Below are 23,442 nucleotides of genomic sequence, written 5' to 3'. Positions count from 1 at the left end.
AGGCCCTGCAGCGCGCCAGCCCCACACTCCGAGACGGAGCCGAGTCCCCGGGGGGCCAGAGCGGCCGGCGGGCCACGGAGCTGCACGTGTCCCAGGACCAGGGCGGGCCGCCCGCCAGCCCCGCTGCACGCCACAGCCCAGGGGGTAACAAGACGGCCGACGGAGCCGCCCCGGCCACGACGGAGGAAGAGGAGGAGGTCGTTAAGGATAGGACCCAGCAGAGTAAAGCTCAGCCCCCGCAGCCAAGCACAGGTCCAGCATCCCGGGCTGCTCGGGGCAGCAGCACCTCCATTCCTTTCATTGACTGCAGTGACGTAGATAGCGAATACGACCTGCTCAGGGAGCCCACGTCCCGGTCGCGCTCCCAAACAAATGACAATTATGAGGGTGATTTGACCAGTGGTGTTTATCTGCTCTCCAGGGAGGAGAGGCGAGTAGAGGCCAGGCGCAGGGCTTCCCCCCCATCTGTGAAGTCCTCCCGGCCTGCTTCCAGAGAATTCCTCGATGATGACTCAGCAGACATCACCTTTGATAGTAGCGGGAGCCCCCGGCTCCCCAGACATAGCTCTCTGATAGACGAGATGTTCCGGGCCTCGGGTAGTCGCAGCCCCCTGGCCACCCCATTGTCTCCCAGCAGCAGAAGTTCAAGTCCAAATATGGGTTGGGACAGGACCGGGTCTCAAGGCTATATTTCTGAAAACGGGCAGGACCCGAGAGAGAGAAACCTGGGGGAAGACAATCTCCCAAGCCAGAGTCCTCTCTACGAAAACTGTTCCCCCACCTTTCAAAGGCCATACTTACGGAACCTTCCCAGTAGGTACAATAAGTCCGAGACAGATCCACTCATCCTCAGCCAGGTAGCAGCAACCCCAGAGGCCCTGAGTCACCTGGATGGCCACGGAAGGGCGGAGCTGGGCAGCCTGGCTGGTTTGGAAGGTCGGGTGCTGGCTAACGGGGATGCCCTTGTGGGTCCGATCTCAAAGATGCCCACCCTGCCGTCAGCGTGTGCCCACAGCACGGGGGACCAGCCGGTGCCCTTGCAGGTGACCGAGGACTCCACCAGCAGCGGCACTGAATCCAGCGATTCAGACTGTGAGATGGTGAACCCTTCGAACCTGCATCTGATGTTCTGTAACCCTGGGGCGCTGAGCTCCCCTTCCATGCCCAGAAGTAAGAAACCCTTGGGTGGCCTGCGTCTGCGTGAAGAACCAGAGGAGGATGAGTGATGTTAGACGTTGGGTCTTGAAGTGTTGGCCACCGGGAGTCAGGAGTCCAGGGTTTCAATAGAGATGCTATGTTGTAGTGACTTACTAATTTTTAGTCAACGTTCGTGAAAAAGTTTGGAACAGGCACGTGTTTGGTTCTAGAGGGCCTGCCTGACTACGAAAATGTTCAAGAAAAACAAAGCTTGCTTTCCAAAAAAAGGTGGACAAGATAAACGTCATGCTAAAATGCCAGGCGCTGGTTTGTCTTTCAGGGTGAAGACTGGGAGGACAGTCTTTATGACGAACCTGATCGCTTGTCTGGTCTGTGGTGTTCACATGGGCATTTCTGTTGTGTTTGATTCTGTCCATGACCCTCCTTGTTGGCCGGGCGTTTGGGCTGAGTATCATTGAGATTCCGGGAAAGGTGTTGGTTTGACTTTTCCCCCTCTCTTTGAAAGGAGGGATGCTTTTCTGTGCCTCAAGTGAGAACTTGACAAAATTCAAGGCCAAATGTCAGCTGATTGTTCGCTGAGATCAAGTATGGGTGAAATCGTAGTCAAAAATAATGAATACTTTAATGGGAAGAATTTGAAGTTATTTCTTCTCTCCAGATTTCATATGAAAGAGCTAAAGGTTGTCAAATCTTTGTGATCTGAATTTGCATGGGATGGCTGGTGTGCTTTGGGTTTGTCTTGGTGAGTCAAGTTAGTAGTTTTGTTTTGAGAAATGTTAACTCGGGTGACCAGGATCTCAGTGAAACACAGAAATGCTTCGAGCAATGATGCGAGGAAAGTAAGTAAGACCTTGCAATAAGCACTCTTGTCCAGGAGGTGAGCATGCTAAGTGCCTGCCTTTGAATCATGCCTAGCACAGAGAAGGATCGTTTTTTGGTTTGTATGTACATTTATGCGCACACGTTCTTAATTTTCGCACTCTTGTGAATGGTGACTTCCAGATGTTTCCCTGTTCAGGAAAAATGAAGGTGTAAGCAGGGAGAGGTTTGATTTCTTTTGAAATCTAACCCAATCGTGCTAGTGTATTCACCTAACGTTTCTGCAATTTAGAAGAATCCAGTGTAACTTTCATTGTTTCTTGGCCTTAGCTGCACATTGGAATCTCCTGGGACATTCTCACACTTCGTGATGCCTGGGTCCTGACCCTAGAAATTTGAATCTAATTAGTGCCACGTCGATTACCCAGATGGATCTGCTGGGCAGCCAGGCCCAATTCTCAGTCAGGCATAATTGCCTTTCTAGAATCTAGTAGATGTTGAAAATGATAGCTAATTATTGGGCTTGCTTACTGAGGAAGAAAAGTATCACAAATGAAATGCTTTCTTTAGTGACTATTATTTGGTACTTTTCAGTCTTTGGTACTTTTTTTAAAAAGGAAAAATTGTAGAATGACACTTTTAGATCCCAGATAACTGCAAAGTTTTTGAAAAGAGTTGTAACAATGATAAAACCCTGATCGGCAGCCGTGCGGGGCCTCCCTCAACTCACCACGATACGTTCTCACAGGGAGAGCAAACCACGCTTAGGAAACTGAGTGGAACTTGGCAGTGGGTGTCACGAATGGAAGCATTGACCGACCTTGCAGTTCACAAATGTTTATCTGTTCACATGAAATCAAGAAATTGGTTTTATAGATTATGACAACTTAATCCACTTTTCTATAGACTTTTTTGACTTTTCTTAGTCATTTGATTCAGTGCATGATTGATGAATCAAAACGATTATCGTGTAGTTTTGAGATGTTCATTGAAGTCATCTATTTATGTCTTGCTTTAGATTTCTATATTGCCCAGAATCATAGAATTTTAAAAGTAGAAAGATCTTGGAGCTCCTCTACGTTGATTTTTATGGATGAGAAATCCTGTTCTGACGAAGAGATTCGCAGCTAGTGCATGACAAAGCTATAGCTAGAAGCTTCCTCTCTAGACGTCAGCTTTTTACTCTGTGACACTGTATGCAATAGGATCATTTTTGATTCAATATTTTAATTTTTGAGACTCTTATATGGATTAATAAGTAAAGTCTTGTGGATACCGAATTCCTGTAGACTTGAATTAGGCAATTACAGTTCTTGATAGGTAGGGAGTACTACTGTTTTTTACATCGTGGGGTTTTTGCAGTTATAACGCATTTGCAATTTCTGTTTTGGAGTTAGAAAAGATGTCTATTTACTGTCTATTTAGTCAAATGTGAGTTAACTAGAGTCACATTTGAAATTCTGTGGTTTGCTTGTGAAGGTGATTTATTCAGATGACTTTTTTATCTCTAATTATACAGCAGTCTGATAATAAAGTATGAGTGAGTGATGCATATTAACTTACCCAGTGCAGAATGCAAATCAATTGTCAACCTCCAGAGCAAAGCAGGCTCCAGTGGTTTGTTCTGCTTTTCCCTAAAGGAATGATTTTTATCAAAAGTGTTTTAAAAAGCAGCTGATCAGTGGTGGCGGACTTAGTCCTAGATGCTCCACGTCCAGCATTGCTCACAGAGGTTCTCATACCAGCCAAGCGCCTGCATTTCTGCCGCTTGGCCAGTATTTAGGAAAGCAGCAGTCTCGGTGTGATGAATGGTGCTTTAAAGCAAGGGGATAGAGTTTGTTCAAATACCACATGTCCTAAAGGGCTGAGAACCTGCACTGATTGTTTCTAGGGGAGCAAGGATTCCCAGCACTTGTGGCAGATTGATGTAAGCGTTCGTAGAGTCTGGTTTGTGGAGGCGCCATGATTTCCCTGTGCAGGGCTCGGGGAAATGACCAGCCTTCACCATCCCACCTTCCACACCCACTCATTCAGGTGAGACGCACATCCTCAGGTCTTCACCGGCCTCATAGTCTCATCGAAGGGCATGCAGGTGCGTGGAGGTAAACAAAGCCTGCAGGGATACCAGGGACTGGGGTTGGTGTAAGGAATAGGTAGCAGAGAATAGAGGCTGATGCGTCTTTCAGATTTCCAAACGTGTTCCCCAGACCTGTCCCCCAAATATCTCTAGTTCAGTAGCTAGTGGAAAAGTCTCCCACATCACCCAGCACCCCGGTCATCAGCTGGTGACTGCTCTGGGAAATGGTGTTTTCAGGCCAAGGCTGGAAGACAAACCATAAATAGAAACAAAAATTATTGAGCTACTCAGGACTGCCCAGGGCTCCTTGCATTAATATTTCTTCTTGCTAGATAGTATTTCAAAATATATAAATTGTAGACCCTTCTGTGGTTGATTTTGTTGCCACTTGTTCAGGACAAAATGAAAATGCAAGAAATTCTTTGAGCATGAAGAAATACATTTAATGAGTTCCAGAACTTAAAAACTTACCGTTCCGGCCCCATTAACGGTCATCTGTAGGCCATTGCCGTTATTTTTATTAGACAGGCATTTAATTAAAGGAAGTCTGTGGGCCAGATTCTTCCCACACATGTGATTCATCTTGGGGAATTTCTCAGATTCATCTCACTAAATTGTGCCACGTGGCTTGCCCTTAAAATGGGAATGATTCTGACTTTATTCTCAAGAACTTTTCTGAAGATTCAAATCATGCAGTGCTAAAAATTTTAGGTCTGCTCGGCCCACAGAACTAAAATACAGCGAGAGCCTCGTGGTGAAAAACTTCATGTTGACAAAATAATCCAGTCTGGGTCCAATGAATGAGAAACCACACTAGCCTGTTAGCCCTCGGATCACTTAGATTTGTCTTGCCCAGTAGTTCCTAAGAGGAAGAAATTTAAATATTCAGTGCTCTTTTTAAAAAAGTGTTTAAAATGGTGTGCACATGTCTCCAGCTCTCGTCTTCATGTCTGTAGTCTGAGTGCACATGCTTTCACCAGCTTTTCCATTTCAAATGTTATCCCACATTTCAACACAGAATGGGTCCAGGCTGGCTGTCACCGTTTGTGTCGCTGGGCTGCAGGTAGACCTAGCCGTAGAGTAAGAAATTTGGGGCGCCCTTCATCCTTAGGTCACCTGGGACTGTATTTGCTGCCATCTTGGTCACACCTCTTTGCCTAGACCGTTCTTCTCATTAACCGATACCTAAAGTGATCTTGGAGTTGTATTCCCAAGAAGCACACTGTTTTCTGGATCTTCCCCCTGCAGTCTTCAGCAGTTGGGTTTCATTACCCTCTGACTGGTCTCTAGTTTTAAGTACCAGCATAATGCTGAGAGTTTACAAGTCAGACACAAAGCCTTTCTGTGCAATCCCTGCACACGTTTCTCTGAACCTTAAAGAGGTGAGCCTCTGTAGGTAACCCACTGCTGCTCACTCTTAAAGAGTTTTACCCTCAGCCGGGTTAGGCGGATCCATGAGGACATTTGGAAGCAGAGGTACGAGGGAACCAACTTCTCTGAGCAGTGAGTGATTAAAGAACTTTGGCGACATGAGAAGAATTTACTGGCGCTGCTTTTTCCTTGTTAGTTTAATTCCATCTGTTTCTGTTCAGCTGAGTGAAACTTAATCCAGGGAACCAGATCCTCTAATGTACACTTGTACATACTTCTAACACCAGTTGTTGGGACTTAAAATGAAGCCATGATTTTAGACCAAAATAAGCCTGCCACTTAATGTAGCAATTGTTTTTATTAAAACTATAATGATAAAAAGCTATATATATATATATCTCCATGATGATCTGGCCTAGCATTGTGGGCATCAAAGATCAGAAGTGAGTGAGCTGCTGGGGGATGTGCTTGAAAAGGACTATTTGATGGTTCCTTGCGATTTCCGAGTAGTTTTCCCTCTGAGCAAAAAATCTGTAAATGTTGATTTTATGCCAGGTAAATGCTGGAGGAGGTAGCTGGGAGGGGTGTGTTTTAAAGCCTTGCTTCATTGAATAAACAGCGCGTCTCTCCAAAAAGCATAGATGACTCCTCTCTTGAGGAACTTTTTCATCTTTTCCAGTGAAAGCAATGAAATGTCCTGGTGGAAATTAGGGAAGCATTAGAAAACCTTCTATTCTTGCAGGTTTGAGACATTAACTAGCCTGTGATTTGTTCAGGATCAGTTCAGTGCGGGTTGACTGAACGACACAGACGTCACAGCTCAGCCGGGAACAGCCTTCGTTAGTGTTCTTGGCTCTTGGTGTTGGATTCTAACTTTGGGAGAGGCAGCTCATTTTGCATCTTTGTGCGGCTTCCAGATCTGGTTACTCTGATGTCTTGGGGTGACTTCATATTTGAAAATAGGAAGGATTACAGGTCAGCTGTTGACACAGATATCTGATCTAATGGGTAGTTAAAAGCCGGTAGAAGAGGTTAAGGGCCAGGCGGGAGCTTTTAATGCAATCATGGAAATGGTTCTGGAAGATACTTGAGCTTGGGGGCCAGGTGCGACCTCTCAGAATATTGCAGCCTGGTTAGACGTTGCTGCAAGATGCAACTGAAAGCAGGGACTCTAGGTGGGAGGGAGGAGCAGGGGTGGGGGGTGGGGGTGTGTTTGTGTGTGTGTGTGAGAGAGAGAGAGAGGGATAGGGAGAGAGAGAGAGAGGATTGAACAGTGAGCCCTCTACTTTTGAGCAAGAGCTGAAGTGGTGTAGTGGTCAGAGTTTTGAGGCTGGTGCTTCTACTCAAACATGAGGCTGGTTTGTTAACTGGCTCCCAAGTAGATATACTACAAGGGTCATTGGGAGCTGGCGGTGGCCTGGTGGCAGGCTTGTCATGACTCACATGAACTCCCTGGTTCATGAAACTGAACTAATGACTCCTTTCCCCTGAGCTGAAAGTTCCTTTGTAAGAAAAAAAGCACTTGCCATCTGCCTGCAGTGATTTCTAGAAAGACCAAAGATAGGCTTTCCTGAGTGAAGAACACGCACCTGCTCGCTCCACATGCACTGCCCTGGCCGAGGATCCAGCCCCTCATGCTCACCCCTTTCTGCCTGGAAAGTTGCCGTGAAACCCTCACTAACCAAATCTCACAAGCTTGCCCTATATTATTAATCCGATTCCTTTCTGTTCTCTCTGTGTGTATAATTAATACTATAGATAAAATATTTTATTAAAAATTTCTAATACACCAAATCAATTTTCAAATAGAAAGACTGGGGACTTCATGCTCATTTTTGTCATTTGTTTAATAAATTTGAGAAAACATTTTTCTGTTGTTCCATTGTATGCACTTTTGTCAGCATGTATCTCTAGGACGAAGAGCTTTTTTCCAACATTCTGTCTTTACCCTCAAAGCATGGTGTCCTTTCTGTTCCCTGCATTGTTGGAGCACTGTCTGATGTCTTTTTTTTTTATACTGCTAAATACCAATTTGTACTGGGAATACCCGTTTCCTCTGGAATATAGTGATCCTGGTCACTCAGCAGCACGTGTCCACACAGGCCTCCCGGGAGGCCATGCCAGCTGGGGACACAGGGGCGGGGACGCAGAAGGTGCCTGGGGTGCTGGCGCTTCTGATTTCACCTTCTCACGTGCTGCCCTTGACACTTTGGGCAGTGCCAGGGGCTCGGGCACCCTGGGAAGCGAGCAGGATCACTGTAGTGGGGAGGAGGCTTGCTAACGGAGGGCATCCGTGGCGGGAGCGTATATGGGGAGCTCAGACACCTAGCCAGGGGCTTGGCTTCCTGTTTTGAATCGGACTATCTGTTCCAGCAGGAAGAGAAAACTTTGCATAGTCCTTTTGTTTTGTAGTCGGGGAGGGTAGGTGAAGGCAGAGGATGGGAATAGAGAAGACCTTGCCCAGCTCGGTGGCTTCTCACGGCCAGTAGCTGCTTTACCTTGGATGGGGACCCAGAATATAGGCTCCCTCGGATGCTGTCCAGTTTCCCCTTCTCCCACGGCCCGAGTGCAGGGTCTCAATAAAGCATGGATTTACACCCCGGGAATGTTCTGGCTTCTCCAGCGACAGCGAGCTCGGTGCTCCCTGCAGCATGGAAGGCCACGCTCATGTAACCGTGTGCATGGTACTAATGTCTCTTGTTGATCTTAAACTGAAGAGGCTTTTACTTGTCCTAACAGGTATCTTGCTGTAAAAACTGTCCATTGTAACTGTTCTTTCCCACTGATGGCCGAAGCTTTGCCCCGAGTACAAGATGGTATTTTTCATTGGTACGAAGCACCGTGTTCCCCACCCCAGAGCCTGCCGCCACCACCATCACTGTGTTCAGACAAAGGAGAATCCTCCTTTGTCTTTTCCCCATGCGTGAGAACAAGTTAGTGCATTTGCCATCCTTTTCCCCATTCATGGCATTTCCTTTTATTTTTCTGCCAGTTTGCACCGCTGTTGTTTCTGAATTGCTTGATGATGAGCGGCGAAGTTGGTGTTTAGTTGCTTGTAAAGCTTTTCTTGAAGGAACTTGGTCTCAGAAGCACGTGTGCGTTACCTTCACCAACCTAAATTTTCCAGAAGAGGATAGCGTCGCTGTGCTGGGAGCCCCGTGGCCTGGTTTTCTGTGGAATGTCGTCATTGCAATGAAACGTCGTTGCTTTTTTTCACGTAGTCCGTAGGGTGGGCCTAGCTTAGTTTCCAGGCCGGAGCGGACCCCGCCCACCCCTGTGGAACACCCGGTTTCAATGCGATACTGGCCTTTCTGACAACCGGTTTTCAAAACCTGACAGTCCCAAGAGAATTCATTGTGTTCTCTTTTAAGAGGTGATTATGGATTTAAAAAGAGCCTTTTAAAACAATAGATGAAAACCACATCTGTAATATCTTTTCTGCACATGCCCTCAGAGCATGTTCCGGGTACATAAAGATAAAAACCTCCCATTTTAGAACCAAATAACGTGAGGCGGATCGTGATCGCTAAGTGGCATCTAGACATTTGCCAAATAAATAGCTTTATTTGGGGACTGTTGTAGAATCAGCTTAGGTAATTCTTAATAATTGTACTTTTGACATTTTTAAAAACCATACTTGAGAAAGCAATCTATAGTCTCATTTTCATCAATACTCTCATTCTCAAATATTTAAATACTTCGGAAACCAACTGTGGATTGCTATTTTTTGGGTCAGATTTTCTAGTTCCCTCCTTAACAGGCAGAAAACTTAATTTTAAAAGATGGAAATGACCAACTTATTGACCCATTGAAAATACAAAACAGCAACAAACAAGTGTTGGAAAAGCCTTTTTTATTTTCCCTTGAAAAATGCATTAGAAAATTCTGTCTTCCCAGATTTGCATGAGTTTGTTAACCTTCCATACAATGGAAGAGGTGGGCTGCTGCTCGGCAGCGCCCCCCACCCCCAAGGGAGTAGAGGGGCCTGATTTGGCTTGTCTATCTCGACCTCTGCGCCCCGGCACTGGGACCTCCACTGAGGGGCTGGCCCAGAGGACGCAACCTGGCTGATCCTGCAGATTCAGCCCCCCAGAGCAGGCAGGAGAAAAGCATTACGAATGTATCTTAGAACGACAGAGAAGCACCACCAGTTTCTGGGCTGGGTGATAAATTGAAATCCATAAATATGGCCATGCTCATTTGAAGTCCCATAATTGTTTGTGCCACAAGAATGTGCACGTTTAAAGAGATTCTAAAAAGCAATTATCAGAAATGCCTCCCTTGTGAGCAGTGCCGCTGAGAGCATCTCCAGGCCAGGGGGGTGTCATAAACTCAATCTTCTTGAGACAGATGAGTGGTCGGGAGGGGTGGGTCTTGAAATCATTTGGAAGAGGTTTTTGAGAGTTGATATCTGTAAATACAACTGAATGCCTAAAAAAAAAAAAAAAAAGACTTATTGAAATAGGAAAAGTCATTTTTTTAAAAAAAATCAGAAGCTTCGAGACTTTGAGGGTATGAGTGATCTTTTTCTAATCTCTTTGAACTTCTTTCTACCTATTGCCTTAATGTCCAGGTGCTTTCTCAAAAGATCCTTCCAAAATTGTTTACCTAGAGTCCCTTGCTGAAAGAAACTTTTGTGTTCATTTGTCACCAAGGGGAAAAAAAAGATAAACATACCCCGCCATGAATACGTTCATCGAGTAGGAGTCACCATTTCTTCTCTCCATCAATCCAGGCTGTGTGGCTAAAGCCTGTGACAGGCTGCATGAGGTGAACGGGCTTTCTGAGACCCTATAAATCAAGTGGATACATTTTCTCTGAACCACCATCCTGTCTGTTGACATTTTTGTGACATGGACAACTCCAGTGAAAATTACTACCTGCAATTTCCTTAGCCACTGGCTTCAGGCCCCGCTCTGCACACTTGCCGAGAGCAGGCCCCAAGCAGACCCCAGTCGCTGTGAACCACGTCACACACTGTGGCGCAAAGTCAGAAGAATTTTAATTATCAAACTACCCTCCTCAGCACATCTTGTTCATGACTGGATGGTAAACGAGTCACAGGTTTTTGTTTGCATCACGTCACCTATGCATTTTCTCAGCCTGGAGTAGATTCTCTCACCAGGGGAGAAGACAGCTGTTTTTGCATGAATGCAGCTCAAATTAGCAAACTTGAGCTTCAGGGTTTCAGACCTTTCTTTTCTGTGAATTGCTGATGGGTGTTGAGGCCGGGCTGCTTGGTGTGTAGGGCTTTCGTGGCCTCACTGTTTACATCAACCACCCCCTTCCTTTCTTAGGCCCAGGGAGGATACAAACCCAGCTGAAGTTGTCTCCACCGAGGAGGGACTTGGTGATCTGAATGGGGACCTTCCCCAGGTCATGCGCTGCTCGTACTAAGTCAGGGCTTGCACGCATCTAGGCTCTCCCGAAACTGTCCCCAGGGCCAAGGCTTGTCATGAAGTTCACTTTCATGTCCCCCCACGTTCTGCCGCTCGTTCTCCACGTGTGTAGGGGGCTTCTTCGAGGTTGTTAGTGTCTTTGACATGTGTCCTGCCTTCTTAGCAGGCGGCACCTCTCCTGGCTCTGCTCTCTCATCCTCTGTCTGCTCTGCAAAGAAGTGCCCCCGGGACTTCCCAAGGGTAGTAGCTTTTGACCTTTGGGAGGTGGGAGGGGTGATCCTTGAGTGTGTGGCCCCCTGTTTAGTGCTGTCCGGGGCCTGACAGGCACTGTGTGCTCACCCCCCACTCCTTTCGTCTAGCCTCTAACTGCTTTTTATTCCTGGCTCCATCTCTTTCCATGATGAGGTGACTACTTTGTTCCACATCACTGCAAAGTCAAGGCCGAGCATGAGCTCCCTTAGAACAGCCTCCCCTGGCCGCACGCAGTGTGAGAGCTGAAGGTAAGCCCCGGGGTTGCCAGGCTGCGCTGAACAACTAAAGATGCCTCTCCCGAAGCACCTCACAGATGCATGACGTGTTTTCACCTCCAGACAGACTGCCAGAATTTCTCTTTTCTAATTCCTATTTGTAGTGATAACATTTGTCTCTTTTGTGACTTTTTTATAAAAAAAAGAGAGACTAGTGTAGCACCTTGAAACAATTGCAGTTCTTATTGTTGTCAACTCTATTTGACGAGTTCCGATTTTGCAAAATCATTGTATTCAGTTGTGCACTAGTGTCAATAAAATTGACATTTGTGAAGCAATTTCTGGCCTTTTTCTCCGGGCGGTGCTGGGTCTGGTGGTGTGTGGGGTGACTGGGTCTCTGCTAACACCAGGGCTTCATGTCAGTGGCATATGTCTGTGAAAAATGAGGATTTAAAAATGGGTTTTTAAAGCACTAACTTCTTAGATTTGCCCTTTGCTTACTATTTCTAACCTGTTCTTCAAGGATCATTGCACTGACCCATCGTCGGGGGGCAGGACATCTGCTTGTTGTTTCTCCAGGAGTGGTGGATTTTCACGCCTGTGTTGGTGACCCAGGCAGCTGATCACGCGGGGGCTGGGGCCGGGGCTGGCGGTGGTTTGTCCTTCCCCGTTCAGACCAGGACCAAGGTCACCACCCCACTTCTCCGGCGCCCTTCTACGCTGTCCTATCTTGTGGTTCAAAATGGATCGGAGTGAATCCCAAGGGAGAGGATAGAGATCCAGAAAATGGGGTCACACTGCAACACCTCACTTCACCTTCCTCTCAGAGATCCTTGCTAGCGTGCCGAGTAGCAAGGAGCCTGAAACTGTGGAGAATGGAGAAGGCATTTACGTCGTCTTCTTTTAGGATGGTCACAGAAACAGGGCGGGAGCCTGCTGGCACTTGGTTACCCTAGTGGTGGCAAATCTGGCAGAAGGCTTAGGTCAAAACGCAGCGGGTAGAAGTCTGCTTTGAAGCATCCCACTTAGCTCTCATGGATCGAGGTATCGATATTTGCAAAATTCTGTCGGCCAAGAGTTTCATGTGCATGTCTGCGTTGACCGTCGCCCATGTTCACCTTTGGGTGTTGCACATGTTCACGTGATTGAATATGGTGTCCTTTTCAGAGGAGTGATGAAGGACCTGTCACTTTCTGACTCATCAAGGGGAGTTGTGATGACATAATTGCCTCCAGCTTTGCATTTTTAAATCATCACTTTGCATGTAAATGTGACGCGAGTGTTTCTGTTCCAAACAGCGAGACACGCGTGGAGTGACACCACCAGGTACTCACCGGCTCGCTTCTGTCCTTTGTAGAGTGGGGAGGTAGCGCTTTCCTTAGCGGGGGCCCGTGCTCCCCAAGACCTAGTTGGCCTGCGTGCTCCTGACCTGTAGCTTCTGTTAGTGTCTAGTTCTGTTTTCTAGTCATTCCCCACGTCTCCTGTGATAGCGACTCTGTGTCATTCTCCAGTCGTTCTTAGCAGCGAAGCACTAGTTAGGAGATGAAGATGCTGTTGGGGCTTCCATGTGCTTCTAACTGTCGTCATTGTTCTCCCGGCAGCCGTCGCTACCTCGTCCTTCATTACGTGACCGAGGCTCCGTTGAGTTAGTGCCAGCCGGGGGTCTCTAGCAGTCAGGCTGCCGCCCCCACACCAGCTAGCTAGACCACGGTGAATGCATTCCGTTTGCTCTCTGGCAGGCAAGGCTGTAAAGATTTGAAAAGGTCAACGTTGGCAGTAGAAATCAGGTGCCGGCAGAGATTACTTTCTTTTTCTTTAATACTTCTCATCCCCACACAGGCTCCCAGACCGGTAGTCCTCACCTTTCAGAGCTGTCCATCAACTCGCAGGGAGGAGCTCTGCCCCCCCACGTCATCCTGTCTCCCAACCTGAGCCCCGACACCAAGCAGGCGTCGCCCCTGGTCAGCCCGCTGCTGAACGACCAGGCGTGCCCCCGGACGGACGACGAGGAGGAGGGCCGCCGCAAGGTGGGGGCCCCTCCTGCTCCCCACCACACTGCTCCATGCCCCGGGCACCCACTCCCTCAGCCCCCTGCTCCGGGGCAAAGGCCGCTGTGGTTCGGTCTAGCAGCTACTTCCTTCCAGACTGCTTCCCTCTGATGCTGCACAGGCCCAGTTTGGGGGGGCTTGTTCTCAGTGGGGGCTGATGAGGTGACTCCTCAGGACCCTTGATCCGCTGGTGAGATTTACCTGCAAGAAACTAGACGACTTTCTCCTCATTGCAGTCCATCCCTAGTCTGCACCCTTTCCACACAATAGGAGAATAAATAGGAGCTGATTTAGCCCCAGCCCCAGCTGATACAGGGCCAGAAGCCAGCAGTGTACGGCCGTGGGCAGCGGTTTCTTAGAGCCAGGGCTTCCCGGCGCCTCCCGCGCAAACGCGGTCATCATGTCTTGTCTCCTTGTCCGGTGCCCTGCAGAGATTCCCCACGGACAAGGCGTACTTCATCGCCAAGGAGGTGTCCACCACCGAGAGGACTTACCTGAAGGACCTTGAAGTTATCACCTCGGTACGTGTCGAATTTCCCCTGGAGCAGCACATCACCTCGTTTTTCTTAATTAATGCTCCGCGTTAGGGGAGAAGCTGAATCTAATTACATGCCGGCTTCTCAGACTCCAATTAGACGGGGGTTTTGGTCCTCGGCGATAAAATTAGACAGTCACCGTGTATTTGATTCAGAATATGTAAGATTTTTTTATAATTGTGCTTTTAAGTGCAAAGGGAGGAAGCGTCTAGAGTGGAGGCAGTTAAAATTAAGTGTTCCTGCCGGCGGGCACCCGCGCGTGGGGCTCGGGCCTGCCGTGGTCCGGGGGAGCCCTCGCAGATAGAAAGAAGCCTCCTTCCTCTTGGCTAATAAGTGGAGCCGCGTCGGCAAGCCTGCCAGAAGACGGCTTTGTATCATTTTCATCAGTCCCGGAAACGACTCCAGAGCCTCGCAGCTGTCTCTGCCTGCTGGAGTCTGGGAGAGAGGAGCCCCCAGGAGGTCATTGGCTTCTGCCTCGGGTGTGGGTGCACGTGACCCGCAGGTGTAACTTAGCCTCCTCTCAGGGACAGGAGTGACTGTTCTGGCTTCCTCCCTCCCGCGCAGCCACCTTTGTGCTCAGTGTTGTGACAAAGGAGCCAAGATGGCAGGTGTCTGCAGGACGATCCAGGGGGAGTGACTCAGTGAGCACTGGGGACGTGGCCAGGGTGGGTTTCTCTGGGAGTCTCGGCTGCCCCGATAACAGATTTCTGGTGGCTTCCACCACTGATTAGTAATAGATTGCAGGAACAGAGGTGGGTGCAGAAGCAGGCACCGGCAGGAAGCCCCGGCTCCCCCATGCAGCCCAAGCCCTGCCCTCCAGCCCAGGGCGGCCCCAGCTTCTCTCTGCACGGCAGGCTACGGCCCCGCCTCTTTCCCACCTCTGAGCATGTCCCCTTTTCTTCCCAGTGGTTCCAAAGCACAGTGAGCAAAGAGGACTCCATGCCCGAAACTTTGAAGAGTCTCATATTCCCGAATTTTGAACCTTTGCACAAATTTCATACAAATTTTCTCAAGGAAATCGAGCAGCGACTAGCCATGTGGTGAGTATAACCATTGTGTCTAGACGGTGTCCTACGCCCAGCCGCTCCTCTCCTGCTGTAACTACTGACACGCAGCAGTCAAGAAACTGGCTTAAGACAAGTCAGCCTACAAATGACTTTCAGTTAAACTCAACATGTATTTAGATCGCCAGCTTCTTTCCCTTTGGCTTACCATTCTCAAAGCGCATTTCCTTCTGATAATTAAATGGGTGTCACCCAATAAAGATAGTACATACCTCTGAGGTGACGGTGAGGGTTATAAAGAGTCGGGGCAGATAAGAGACTCTTTGAGGTGTTGGTAATATTTCACTCGCAGTTGCTTTGTAGTCACTCGTGAAGCATGCGTCTCCTGCAGTGTTCGGAGCTGCATTTCAGTGTTGCAACAGTGCTTTAAACAATACCGTGCCCTGTACCCCACATGCATGCACTGGCTTTGATGTGTAGGAATTTACCTTAAGAGGGTGTACTTTAATATGTGACATGACATGTATCAAAGATATCCAAAGGTTAGAAATGACCTAAATGCTGTGCATAGCAGGTTGGTTAAACACGGTGTCGAGCATGCCCAGCAAACTCAAAATGAAACTTTAACCTGTGAGAAGGAGAATGCGTCTCCTGTCAAACGCAGAATCTGCCATACCCTTGCTTAAAATAGAACCTTTTACAGGAAATTCTTATGGAATTTTTAAAGACCATTGTAGAGCAACACAGGGGGAGTTGACTGTACTAAATATGAATGTGAAAATACCAGGAGAAAAATAGCAAAAGACTTCCACTGGGTTTTTGACAGAAATGAAAACCACTTAATGTATCTCCACTGCTGGTTGGAATTTGATTTCAGGAAGTCTCAGAGGCATTTGGGGCCTCTCGGGATGGAAGGAGACCTGACAGGTGTTCATGCCCCTGGAGACCCTGGCCCGGGGGCTCAGCGCCATGTTAGCGGGGCTGCTCCCTGGGGTACAGCAGCTGCTGAGGTGGCTCTGTGTGCTTTAAAATTCATGGGAGGCCGTTCACGTGCAGTTCTCCTTCCCAGGATAGGAGGGGAGGCTTTACTGTATTGCCTCAGAGAGGAGATACAGCCAGGATTGAGAGATAACAGGTATGACGTCAGCCTCACTGCAAAGGGGGGCAATTGGACATGCCCCTTCCGAGTCTGCCTCTGGCTGGGTGCTGTGAATGTAAGAGGAAGAACTTTCATCAACGTTTAAAAAAAAAAAAAAAAAAAAACCTTTGACAAAATCCAACTTTATTTTACCTTCCTAAACTTTCCCTGGAAACTCCCGGTTGTGACCTGCCTAGTGGCCTCGTTCATACAAAGGTGCATGTCGTGGCCTCGGGGTGGGGTCCAAGGCCTTACGACTCCCGAGGATCATCGCGCAGGTTGCTTTCTGCCAGTGAGCTGCGCACGGATTTAAGCAGATGTCCAGTGGGCTGGGCCCCTCGAGCCGTTACCTCCACAGCAGCTCAGTCCACGTGGCTGCGGGCCCACATGACGTTGGCAAGGGCACACCTGGGCAGTGTCACTGACTGGCAGAGACCTGACAGCCCAGCGTGGAGGCTCCTCCTGCCGCCAGTGAGCGTGTCACTCTCGGGACGCATGCCAGGCTCTCCATCATGCTGTCACATCCGGCTCTTAGCAGTTGCTTTAAAAAGTAACTGACGTCATTTGTTTCCCACATAGTCTCACAAAATCAATCATTTTACTCAGGCCTTACATGCAGGTTCCAGAAGCATGTGAAAGCCTGATCGAGAGCAGGTAGTCAGTCTGAGGCTCCATCAGCCCAGGCCAAGCTGGTGACGTTAGGGAATAAAGGTCAAAGTCTGCGTCTAAGCCCAGCCGATCGCTCCCTCTAGTGAGTGGTGAGGAGGGCCCGTCTTGGCGGGCACTGGGGGCAGGAGGGCTGAGGGAGAAGGAGCGGAGTCCGAGGCGGCAGGCTAACCCGGACAGGCGCCGGCCACCACCTGTCTCTCTCCACATTCGCCGCTCATTAAAAAAACCACCCGGAATCTTTGAAGACCCTTAGCCGGGATTGTTGACGGAACCACGTCAGAATTCCCGAGCGGGGGGACCTCGGAGTCGGTGTTTTCTAAGGCCTCCCCGCTGGTGCCAGCGCTCGGGCCTGGCCGGGTGGTTGGCTGCCCCTGTAGGGAGAGGCCAGGGCCCGGCAAATGACCCTCCGGTGGGGACCTCAGCCCTGCTCTCCTGCAGAGACTCCACAGTTCCGAGCGTCCCACTGGGAATGGAGAGTGAGGGGGGGCGCGGTGGAGGGCCCCGGCTTAGTTGTCCCGGGGGATGGCTCGGGTCCAAGGGTGAGTTTCCAAAAAGACGCGTGTGTCGGGATGCGGGAGAGGGTTTCCTGGCGCCGAGGGCGGCGGAGGCGCGGGAGAGCTGCCTCTCGCGGCAGTGAAGTACCCCCTCGGGGTCTCGAGATGGGGTTGGCTGCCCATTTCTAGAAGGTACTTCTTTATTGGGGGAAACCCCAAACCTCGCCGTTGGGTGGTCTCCTGGGTGGCGCGGGCCAGGGCTCCACCGGCCCTAAGTCAGATCATTGGGCTGAGGCCCAGGAATGTGTGTTTCAAAGCGCTTTTATGGGATGATTGTGATGGTTTCTGGAACAACTGATGTGGAGGGCTCCCGACAGCCTAAGTGTCCGCGAGCCCTTGACTTGCACTTCACAGCCGGGCACAGCTCGCTGCTTCAGTCTACAGGCCGCGCGCGCGTGCGTGGGGAGGGAGTGTCGGCCTTTGTCTGCTGGGGATTTTGCAGTCTCAGGGGGGCCAGGCACATGGAGTGAGCAGGGCCGGGCCTGCTCGTGGGCATTCGTACCATGCCATATGGGCACAGGGTGTCACTGGTCAGTCCTGCCTTGGAGGACTTGTCAGCCATGAATGCCGGCTCGGAAGAGGCCAGCCTTGAATTCATATGTTGTCGCAGCAGGATGGCACAGGGCAGATCTCTGTGATTCAAGCAGATGGGTGGAGGAGGAGCCCTGGAGCCCTTGGTGGCTTTTCAGGCTTTTACTGCGCGTTTACCAGGTACACAGCAGGCAGGTGTGCTGGGGGGCCGGGAGGCTGGCAGGCCTCCCAGCCCCCAGCAAGTTTTCACTCTTTCTGGGCTCTCCGGTGCTCTCTCGTGGCCTCTGCTTCTCTGCTGGTTCTCCTGGTTCTCTCCTTCGCTCTGCTGGCGTCCCCATGACGCCGCCCTTATAAGCCCAGTCTCAGCCCAGGTGAATCCCATCATCTACCTATGCCCACACCCCAGTCCAGGTGCCCGCCATCAGGCATGCACTCAGGACCGCAGGGATCCATCATCTTTCCTGATGGCGGGAGGGCAGAAGAGCCTGACATTTTCCCTTACCCTACACTAGTATATGGGATTTGGCTGCAGCTGGCGGGAGCCAGCAGGCCAGGGCGAGATGCCCATGGGCACTCAGGATGGGCCAGGGGCAAACACAGCTTCCAAGAAGGCAGCAAACAAGTGGGGCTCCGTGGTGCTAGGGAAGGCGGAGGGAAGCCATCTTTGTGCCTTGTTTACTGGGAGGAAGAACCTGAATTGGAGAAATTAAAGACGTAACTACGACAGGAGGAAGATGTGCTGACTCTGGGCACGTCAGTTTTGAGGGGTGACAGTGAAGCCCCCCAGGCCATAGGCAATGCCTGTCTCAGGCCAGGGCCAGAACTCCAGATAATGAAGTGGATTTAGAAAGTAGCCGCAAGAATGAAATCCTCACGGAAGAGCATGTTGAGACAAGAACCAGGGGCGGCGTCTCTTTGAATACTCCTTTCTATAAATGAAGGCGAAGGTGCGGCAGGAGCAGCGCAGGAAATCGAGGAAGCCACCAGAGTGGAAAACAGCGGAGCTGGAGGGTGCCCAGGCAGAGTGTGCTGTGGAGCGCAAGCTCAGGGGGCAGAGGTGGTGTAGAGATGAGGCTCCCTGGGTGTGGGGGGCTCAAGGTGGGAGCAAACTCCACAGGACAAAGGGAACAAGGGGTGCAGCCAACTGGGATCAGAGGCCCCTCAAGGGCAGGAGGAGGCCCTTTCAGGCTGTGGCCCTCTTGCAGGTTGTGATCAAGGATTTCATAGGGGTGTGGGGGTGGGGGAGGATGCAGTTTTGTAGCAACCTCGTGCTCCGGTGTCTGAATCGGAGGGGACAGCCATGTGTGTCCAAACATTGTTTCACTCCCTGATAATTGTGATTTATAATAAGAGTATGCATATGTGTCTCTGCCCCCAGTTCTCGAAAGAGACCTCCTAAAATTCTGGTAAAGTCCTAAGTAATAAGAGCACGAGGACCATCTTTTGTTCTAACGATGGTCTCTGACCCAAGTTCCTGGCAGAGGGCTCCTAAAACCCTGTGGTCCGGGTGGCAGGAGCGTGGTTTGTTCTGAGTTGGCTCCGGGTAGGTGGCTTCTGGATGGACACTGGTTAGCAGAACAAGCCTCATGGAATTTTCTGCCCTGTTCCTCATCCTCTTGAGATGGGAGAAGGCCTGAAAGTGGAGTTCATGATCTAGCGTGGCTATGGGGTGACTTCTCCATGAACTCCCCAGTGGCGTGGGGTTGAGAGCTTCCGGGCTGGTGAGCACCTGGAGGTGCTGGGAGGGTGGTGCCTCCCATGAGGCACGGACACTCGGCCCTCCTGCCCACACACCTCGCCCTGTGCATCTGTTCCATTGGGGGTCATCTGTATCCTACGTCATAGCCTTTAAACTAGTAAACACAAGCGTTTCCCTGAGTCCTGAATAAATGAATTGAACTCAAGGGGGTCGTTGGGACCCGTAGCAGCAAACCAGGCACCGGGCAGACGGGTAAAGGAATCTTGGGGCTTCAGTGGATTTTCACAGGCCTTCACTGCCCTCCCAGAGACCTGACACAGGGCAGTAAGGGGCGCTCGAACTGGCCAAGGAAGTGCCCAAGTAGTTTACGATGAGAGTTCTTCACCCGCATGCACAATTGCAAGACTACTCAGGTTTAGGGGACAACAATAATGGGATTTATATAACAAACAAGAAAAAACAGTCACTGAGGCCCCAAATGGTCCCATACCTCCGCCAAAGCAGTGTGCAGTGTTCTATAGTCCTAAACACAAAGGCCGCACTCCCCAGATTGCGTTTTCCTGCCGCTGAGGGCCTGGCGCGCGCAGCAGCCGGAATACAGGCCGAGATCCAACTCACCAGCATAGCAGGAGAAACAACAGGAGATGCTCACCAGAGCTGCCGAGATGCCCCAGCACAGCTCCAGGCAATCAGTGCTCAAAACAGCAGCTGCAGCTGCCGATCCACACGACGAACAGCTCCACTCGCGCAGCTCAGCGAGGGGCCAACTCCGGGTCCTTCCCTTCCAGGCTGTAACAGCAGCAAAGCTGGGAACAGTGTTAGTCGCTCAGCCACTTGCAAAGCCTCTGAACGTTTCTTCTCTGAGATTGGCTGCTAGGAGCCTTTCCACGTCCTTCTGAGGCCCACAACAGCCTTCTGCAAGATAGGCTTGGTGAGGGCAGAAGTCGCTAACCCCAGAATCTCTGGAGACCGGAGAAGGCTGAAACCCCGGACACTCGATCCCAGGGCTGCTTCTGCAGTCCCTTCAATTTCTTGCCAGAGTCTCCACGCCAGTGATACTGTGTTCCTGCTTCTCGTGGGGCTCTTCATCCTCATCCCGCCTCCAGGGGGCGCCACCCGTAAGTCTTTGGCTTCAGCCCCAGTTCCAGAACCAGAACCAGGCAAGGAGGCAGGCTCGGCCGCAGGGGCCTGGGAGGTAGGCAGGGATCCAGCCTCCCAGCCCTCGGCAAATCTGCACGCTCTCTGGCATTCTGTCATGGTGCTGTCAGCACTGCCTTTACCCCTCCTTAGGCTCAGGAGAGCAGTGACACCTGCGCGTGCCCATGCTCTGTGGACCCAGGGGTCCACAATCAGGCACACGCCCTTGGCCCCGGGGCGTCCATGCTGGCCCCGGCGGTGGAGGGGGGAAGCCTGATGACTTCATTTACCCTTCGGGATCCCCCATCCGTAACCGGTTACTCAGAAGCACAGCTTGACAACCTGAGCTTGCCACTGGCATGTAAAGCGGGAGTGGGGGGCAGTCTGGGGGGAGCCTCGCCCGTGGGCTCTGACTCTGGCTCCAGGTGATGGTGTTAGAACCTAGTTCAGTGTCGGACGCCCACCCGGTGCTGGGAGAATTGCTTGGTGTGGGGAGAGAGCTCCATGTTTGGGGGCCAGAAGCTCCGGGGTGAGGTGTTCTGTGTGAGAGTGGAGGAGACACAGAGGAAGAGCTGGACTTTCCTGTATAGGAGGAAGGAAAAAACAAGGCTTTTCCTTTACAGCCCTCCCTCCCCGAAGTGGAGCATGTTTAGAGTAGCGTTAGTGAGCAATCAGAGAACAAAAATGAGTGAAATATTCTTCGCAAACAAACATGGAATTACCGTGCAACCTAGTCATTGCGCTCCTAGGTAGACAGCCAAAAAAATTCAAAGGGACTCGGACACTTGGACATTCACGGCTCAGAGCAGCATTACCCGCGATGCCAGCAGGTGGAGGCATCGCCAACGTGCTCTGACAAGTGAGGGGCTGAGTGTGCAGTGCAGCCGCACCTTGGGGTCCGAGCCTTAAAAGGGAGGTGACTTCTGACACCCGCTGCGACAGGGGCAGACCTTAAAGACATTAAGCTAAGGGAGACAATAGCCAGGAAGAGATGCTATGTGACCCCACTTCTGTGACAGCAAATTCATGGAGACAGGAACTCAAATGGAGCGCCCTGGGGTGGGAGGTTTGTGTCTAAGGACTTGGAGTTTCAAGGGGGGGAGGTGGCACAGTCCGGGGGTGGAGGGTGGGCTGGGTGCACGCAGCGGGGGTGTTCTTCATGTCGCCGGGCTGTGCGCTTAGAACTGTTTCAGGCCTGGGGATGGTCTATACACACATACACACACCCCCAAGATGTGGTGAAGCTGAAAAAAAATAGATGCTTAAGATGCTGAATTGGTTTAACAGCTTTTTTTAAAGATTTATTTATGCATACAAGAACTGGGGTACAGGCCAGAGGTGTGTGGAGGGGGTGTGAGAGGATCCACCAGAGACAGAGTGGGGAGCAGAACAGGCAGATCGACTGAAACACACTGCTGAGGGGAGCAGCGGCCGAGTCAGGAGAGGTCTGCTGCCCCATGTGGGTAGCTCCCTGGCCGGGGATCGAACTCGTGCTGCAGTGGCTGTGGATTGCTTCATAGATTGCGTCTCAACCCCTTGCGCCACCAGGGAGGCCCTTAACAGTTTTTTTAAACTGGAAAGGCCTGGGGAATCCAGTGCTGGATACAGAGGAGCAGCATCAAAATGGCAACGGGCACGTGAGGCCGCAGGCACAGCCCGGGCTCCTGAATGAACCCCGGGCCGTGGCCAGGGAGCAGGGCGGTCTGTTTGGGGGTTGGATCGCCCCCATTCTCACCCAGGTGCACATTGCCGGGCCTGGACAGTTAAATGGGAGGGAAGCACCCCATTTAGGGCTGAAGCCATATCCCGCAGAGGAGAGCTCAGCTCTTAACACCTGATTGAAACCCTGTGGGGTGGGGGAAGGTGGGGGTTCCCTTTCCCCGTGTGCTTTTCATCTGCTGGCAGACCTCACAGTGGCTACATTTCACTCTACCAGGTTCCTGGCTCTCGGGAAGGCTGTCTTCCCGCCTCTATTATTGCCCAACAGCTCTGAGGTGGAAGGGGCTTTACAGAAAACCGGGGGAAGTAAAAGCAGGCTGTCTACCTGGCTAGTGGGGCCAGAAGGGGGTGTGGTGGGCAGCCATCCCCATCGGTCAATTGCTGGCCCTGTTGATGTTAAAACTCATGGCTGCGCCGGCCATTTTGTGCACATGGGGCCACTGTGGGAAACGCCCAGAAGGGCTCCTGAGCTTGGACACTGTGGTCCTGAGTGGGTCGCACACCTGAGCCCCCCCTATGCGGGGTGGGTAGGGCTGCTTCTCTCCTTACAGGCCCCTGAGGGCCACCCGGACCTCCCCACATGACTCCACAAAGTGGTTCCCCCTTAAACTGGAAGCAATTTCTCCTAAAATGTCTCCTCTCCAAAGAGGCCGTGTCCCCTGGTGGCCAATGCAGGTGTTCAAACCAGGCCTGAGCACCTGCCCTGTTCCCCACCCCTTCTCCCCACCCCCTAGGCTTTGGGAGTCGCCAACACCCCACTTCATCTCTGCACCCCTGTTAACCTTCAATAAAAGTAGCAAGGTCAGCCAGCACGCCAGAGCGCATTCACTTGGAGATAGAGAACAGCAATTCGGGGTACAAAGCTGGAGGAAGAAACCTAATACATGTCCTGAAGAGAGGGACAAGTCAGGATTTTTTATAGAGAAGAAGTAGAACGAGGTCCGGGGCTGGTGATGAACAGATGGAATCAAAGGTCAAACGGGCAGGCGGGGTCTCAAGTCAGTGAACGTCCTCCTGGCGGAGCGGACCTCATTCTTGCTGGTTTCTTCATCTGGTGGTTTGGGCCCGTCCAAAGGGTCCGGCCAGCCCGGTCTAAACAACAAGCACCATGTTGTG

The 23,442-nt window shown here is 50.8% G+C and overlaps 1 protein-coding gene across 3 annotated transcripts in view; it reads left to right on the top strand.

The window, feature by feature from the left end:
* FARP1 (FERM, ARH/RhoGEF and pleckstrin domain protein 1) overlaps positions 1–23,442 on the top strand; it is a 230,619-nt gene that overhangs the window by 187,526 nt on the left and 19,651 nt on the right. For all 3 annotated transcript variants that reach the window (XM_054701688.1, XM_054701686.1, XM_054701687.1), the window contains exons 13-16: positions 3–252; positions 13,131–13,318; positions 13,771–13,860; positions 14,782–14,915. In XM_054701688.1, the coding sequence (XP_054557663.1) occupies positions 3–252; positions 13,131–13,318; positions 13,771–13,860; positions 14,782–14,915 (662 nt within the window). The remainder of the gene's footprint in view (positions 1–2; positions 253–13,130; positions 13,319–13,770; positions 13,861–14,781; positions 14,916–23,442) is intronic.

Source organism: Talpa occidentalis, unplaced genomic scaffold, assembly GCF_014898055.3.
Source record: "Talpa occidentalis isolate TD23 unplaced genomic scaffold, MPIMG_talOcc4v2.1 talOcc4.5, whole genome shotgun sequence".
Classification (NCBI taxonomy): Eukaryota; Metazoa; Chordata; class Mammalia; order Eulipotyphla; family Talpidae; genus Talpa; species Talpa occidentalis.
Note: the sequence above shows the minus strand (reverse complement) of the source record. Positions and strands in the feature narration are given on the sequence as shown.